This window comes from Branchiostoma belcheri, unplaced genomic scaffold (assembly GCF_001625305.1).
Source record: "Branchiostoma belcheri isolate BF01 breed outbred unplaced genomic scaffold, Haploidv18h27 scaffold55, whole genome shotgun sequence".
NCBI lineage: Eukaryota > Metazoa > Chordata > Leptocardii > Amphioxiformes > Branchiostomatidae > Branchiostoma > Branchiostoma belcheri.
Window position 1 is genome coordinate 52975 of NW_017804187.1, and position 5170 is coordinate 58144.

Sequence of the window (5170 nt, forward strand, 5' to 3'; positions counted from 1 at the left end):
CTTACCCTGCCCTGCTGCCGCCGCCCCCTGACAGTAATGAACTTACCCTGCCCTGCTGCTGCCACCCCAATAATAACGGATGTTCCCCAGCCCTTGTGGCAGGCCTCCAGAGCTGCGCGCTGGGGGAAAACAGGGAACTACATTAACTATCAGATTCTATCCAGTTTAGAGTTTAACTAATTCCAAGCAGATCTTACAGTGGCAAGGCTGTACTTAATGGTTCAAGCAGTGTGCATTAGCCTCCTGTTTGTTTGTTTGTTTGTTGTAACCATGGTGTGCACGTTGCCGATACACTCGAAGGTGTGAGGGTTGTTTGTTTGTTAGTTTGTTAGTTTGTTTGTTTGATTATTACTCACCATGGTGTGCACGATGCCGATACACTCGAAGGTGTGAGGGTTGTTTGTTTGTTAGTTTGTTAGTTTGTTTGTTTGATTATTACTCACCATGGTGTGCACGATGCCGATACACTGGAAGGTGTGAGGGTTGTTTGTTTGTTAGTTTGTTAGTTTGTTTGTTTGATTATTACTCACCATGGTGTGCACGATGCCGATACACTGGAAGGTGTGAGGGTTGTTTGTTTCTTTGTTACTCACCATGGTGGCCAATTGGCCAATACACTCGAAGGTGTGAGGGTTGTTTGTTTGTTTGTTTATTACTCACCATAGTGTGCACGTTGCCGATACACTCGAAGGTGAAGTCGAGCCCTCCGTCCGTCAGGTCTGCCAGAACCTGCTGAATCGGCCGCTCGTGGTCCCTCGGGTTCACAAACTCCGTCATCCCAAACTTCTTAGCTGCAAAAGAAGGAGCAGAAAGTGTTATAGTTTCACAAGCTCATTATTTCTCTCCAAATGTTGTCTCTTCAAGATATCTTAATAAGGTACACTCTGTGATGGTTGCTATGGTGATGGTTGCAATGGTGATGGTTGCTATGGTGATTGTTGCTATGGTGATTGTTGCTATGGTTATGGTTGCTATAGTGATGGTTGCTATGGTGTTGGTTGCTATGGTGATGGTTGCTATGGTGATGGTTGCTATGGTGATGGTTGCTATGGTAGCAGGTCCTACCGATTTCCGCCTTGGCCGGGTTGATGTCGACTCCGATGATGCGGGATGCGCCGGCGACCTTTGCCCCCATGATGACGGCCAGCCCCACGGCTCCCAGGCCCCAGACCGCCACGCTAGACCCCGGATCCACCTGTAAACAAACAAACAAACAACTCAAACCCTCACAACTATCAACATCAGCATGGCTCCACCTGTAAACAAACAACACAACACAAGCCCTCAGCCTCACAGATATCAGTATGCTATAGGATAGAGTTGATTCTACTTACTACATAGGAGAAATGATAAGAAAATTGGCTTTGAGAATCCAGTTTTACCACCCTGCAACTGTTTTGGGTGCCTTGCATGCACAAAAGTCTAGTTACCTTCGCTGTGTTGAGAGCAGCCCCGTAGCCGGTGGAGATGCCACAGCCCAGCAGACACACTTTGTCCAGAGGAGCCTTCTCTGCAACCTGAAAATCATCACATCAGACAGAACACGCAGTGTACTGCATTTATGTGTATATTAGCTAATATACAATATATGTATGTAGGGGCATTGTCATTAGATAGCTTTAAACATTTGAGTTAGATGTTCAAGCCAGGGTAAGGTGTATAACAAGTCGGTCGGTGTAATATAGCCAGCTGCCGCCGCGCCGCGTGCCTGCGAAGCTGGTGTGTTACGCCGAAGGGCAGTTATACCGGCTATATACTGAATACAGATACAGATTATATATTATGCCATTATATATACATGTACAACGAATACCGCATGGCAGAATGTAATATTGGCTATATAATATCTATATAATATACAGAATAAATGTTGTGACCTTGCAGAGAGAGATGTCTGCCACCACGGTGTACTCGCTGAAGGTCAGTTATACCGGCTATACTGATACAGATACTGATATACTGTATGTATATAATTATAATCTGTATAATATAGAATAAATGTTGTGACCTTGCAGAGAGAAATGTCTGCCACCACGGTGTACTCGCTGAAGGTCGAGGTGCCCATGAAGTGGTACAGAGTTTGACCTTTGCAGGTGAAGCGGCTCGAGCCGTCCGGCATCACACCTTGACCTTGGGTCACCCTGAACAACAAGGTCACACTTTGCTTGTAAAATCTTACAGGACAGAATTTCAAGTTTCAACCAAAGAAAAAATGCCTCTAGCTACAATCACATGTAGGTTTTGTTCTCATATGATTTTCTGCCACAGGTGGGTTAGTTCTTATCACTAGACAGGCTTTTAGCTAGGATTTTTTTGTTGAGTGTCCATTTTTTTATTGTACATGTATGCTATGGGCAGTGCACGAGCTATGGGGGGGGGAGCGTGTGCATGGCAAGGGTTGGGAGTGGAAAAAATAGGGTATCTTTAGGATGTACTCCCAAGGTACCAAGGTGTCCAATTTCTTATTATTTTCATCTAGACATCCTGGACACCCCCTAGCTAAAAGCATGGTTTTCATTTCTGACAGGTGGGTTGTCCTTACCTGATTTTCTGACACAGGTTGGTTTTGGGGCTCTTGCAGAACTTACACTCGCGGCACTGCGGGATGTAGAGGGGGACCACGTGGTCGCCTGGCTTGAACCCGGTGACCCCTGACCCCACACTCTCCACGACCCCGCCCCCCTCATGACCCAGCACCACGGGAAAGATCCCCTCGGGGTCATGCCCATCCAGGGTGTACGCATCCGTGTGGCACACTCCTGTTGCCAAAACCTACATACAAACAACAAAATATCATAAATATTATACATTAACATTCTTCCCTAACCCCACTAGCTAAGCACAAACCCTTCCAGGGTGTAAGCATCCGTGTGGCACACTCCTGTAGCCAAAACCTGTACAGAAAAACACAGAAATACATGTAGGCATTGTAGGGCAACATTCACTAACCCCTAAACCTTCCCCCCAGCATGTAAGCATGACCCAGCACTAATGGGAACTTCCCCTCGGGGTCATGCCCATCCAGGGTGTAGGCATCAGTATGGCACACTCCTGTTGCCAGTACCTGTACATACAAACAACAAAATATCATAAATATTATACATCAACATTCGTCCCTAACCCCACTAGCTAAGCACAAACCCTTCCAGGGCCTGGACGGGTTTGTGCTTAGCTATTGGGGACTCCAGGGTGTAGGCATCCGTGTGGCACACTCCTGTTGCCAGTACCTGTACATACAAACACAGAAATACATGTAGGACAGCATTCACTAACCCAGCCCAACTCCTACATGTGTACATGTAAACCTTCCCCCCAGCATGTAAGCATGGCGCAGCACTAATGGGAGCTTTCCCTCTGGGTTAAACCCAACCAGGGTGTATAGGCATCCGTGTGGCACACTCCTGTTGCCAGCACCTGTTAGACACAAACATGTATAACAGCACAGCATTTTTCACTAACCCAACCCTCCCCTCCCCCCAGCAGGCTATCTACAGTTCAGATAACAGTAACCTTGAAAGTTTGATCTGACCTTGATGCGGACTTCGTGTTCTTTTGGAGGAGCGACTTCGATCGTCTCAATCACCAGCGGCTTCTTCGCTTCCCAGGCCACCGCCGCGCGGCACGTGATGGGCTATAAATAAACAAACAACAACAAATAATAAACAACATGAACCCCAACCCTCCCAGGCCACCGCCGTGCGGCACATGATGGGCTGGAAAAAAACAAATAAACAACAATAAACAATAAATAAACAACCCAAACAGCAACCCTCCCAAGGATGGCCCAAACACAAGATGGGCTGTAAACTGTACTAAACATGACAAGTTGTAAAAAGGGTTTGACTTGAATTTTACTTTTAATCTAAAGTTTATGTCATGCAAATTCACTTACCACATGTAATGGGTAACGTTATAGCAAGTTAGTCACGATTTCAGTTTTTTCAACTAAAATTTCCCGTGTCTGTTGTCTCACAGTGAAAACATGTCATTTCTCATTTTCTGTACTGCCAGTCATCCGTACAAAGTTGCTGACATATCACATGGGGGGAGGGGCACATACATCATGTAGCGTCGCACATTCACACAGCCGTGCAGTCTTTTAACTCTGGCGACCCAGCCAGGCCTACCCCCTCTAGCCCCCTAGCTCTACCCCCTAGAATACCCCCCTGTGCGAGGTTATACCCCCCTAAAACCCGCCTACCTTTCCTGCAGTATCCGCCATGCCTCCACGTTTATGGGGCAAAGGTCGACAACTTTCACGGGCCGTGTGCAAAAAACGCAAATATTACTTTAGCCTAGAATTCAGACTTCGCAGCGGGCACGTTATTAATCCTTGCAGCGGCTGCATATTATCACACTCTAACTTACCAACAGACATCAATCTAATGTTTTACACATTGAGGTTTAAACAAGCGTGTTGACATTAACTAAGTCTTGGCCCTACCTTTCTCGAGGGCCTGCATGGGGGAAATTTTCGACGCCGATTACGAATTACGTTTATTGATAAAGTCTCAGAGCTGATTTATAGGACTTTGTACCGATTACGAATTACGTTGATTTTTGAGGAGGCTGCCGACAGATTACGGAGACTATTATAAAAAGAATTTATGCCTTACGAAAAACGGCATGCAGGCCCTCTTTCTCACCCGTGGTCTGACCGGAAGCGGAAGTGACGTCGCGCGCCCTGAGTCAGACCAAGGCCGTTGCGAGCCGGCAGGTGAAATTATTTCCCGCTAGATTTCCACTTTCCCTGCTAGAATTCCACTTTCCCTTTCGTGTTTGATCGGATTTGCCGCTGTGTAAGGACTGTGTGGAGTGCGGAGCGGCTGTGGGGACGGGGATGTGCGAGAATCTGGGCGAGATCGCGGCGCCGGCGGCTACCGGCTTCGGGCTGGCACAGTGCTTCCGGCGGGACCGGCGGTACAACGGCCCGGACCAACACCCCGACAGACCCGGCAAGGATCGTCCCAGCAAGGCACCTACACTACAGCGGGTCCCGGAGTGGGGCAAGGCGCTGTTAGCTGGAGGTACGGGGTACAGGGGGGTACTGGGGAGGGGGGACCAGCCTGGCGGGACCGGCGCTACGGCCCGGACCAACACCCGGACAGACCCGGCAAGGATCGTCCTAGCAAGGCACCTACACTACAGCGGGTCCCGGAGTGGGGCAAGG

General features: G+C 48.2%; 2 protein-coding genes across 3 annotated transcripts in view; one reads left to right on the forward strand and one right to left on the reverse strand.

Moving 5' to 3' along the window:
• Positions 1-4451, reverse strand: part of LOC109481433 (alcohol dehydrogenase class-3-like) — a 6251-nt gene extending 1800 nt beyond the window's left edge. The window contains exons 1-8 of the mRNA XM_019784010.1: positions 4202-4451; positions 3530-3631; positions 2543-2772; positions 2009-2141; positions 1431-1517; positions 1066-1195; positions 661-791; positions 47-119 (exon numbers count right to left, since the gene is read on the reverse strand). Coding sequence (XP_019639569.1) covers positions 47-119; positions 661-791; positions 1066-1195; positions 1431-1517; positions 2009-2141; positions 2543-2772; positions 3530-3631; positions 4202-4222 — 907 coding nt within the window. The 5' untranslated portion in view covers positions 4223-4451. The remainder of the gene's footprint in view (positions 1-46; positions 120-660; positions 792-1065; positions 1196-1430; positions 1518-2008; positions 2142-2542; positions 2773-3529; positions 3632-4201) is intronic.
• Positions 4452-4692: 241 nt separating this feature from the next.
• The window catches only part of LOC109481428 (graves disease carrier protein homolog), a 6205-nt gene continuing 5727 nt past the window's right edge, over positions 4693-5170 (forward strand). For both annotated transcript variants that reach the window (XM_019784004.1, XM_019784005.1), the window contains exon 1: positions 4693-5027. In XM_019784004.1, the coding sequence (XP_019639563.1) occupies positions 4841-5027 (187 nt within the window). In that variant the 5' untranslated portion in view covers positions 4693-4840. The remainder of the gene's footprint in view (positions 5028-5170) is intronic.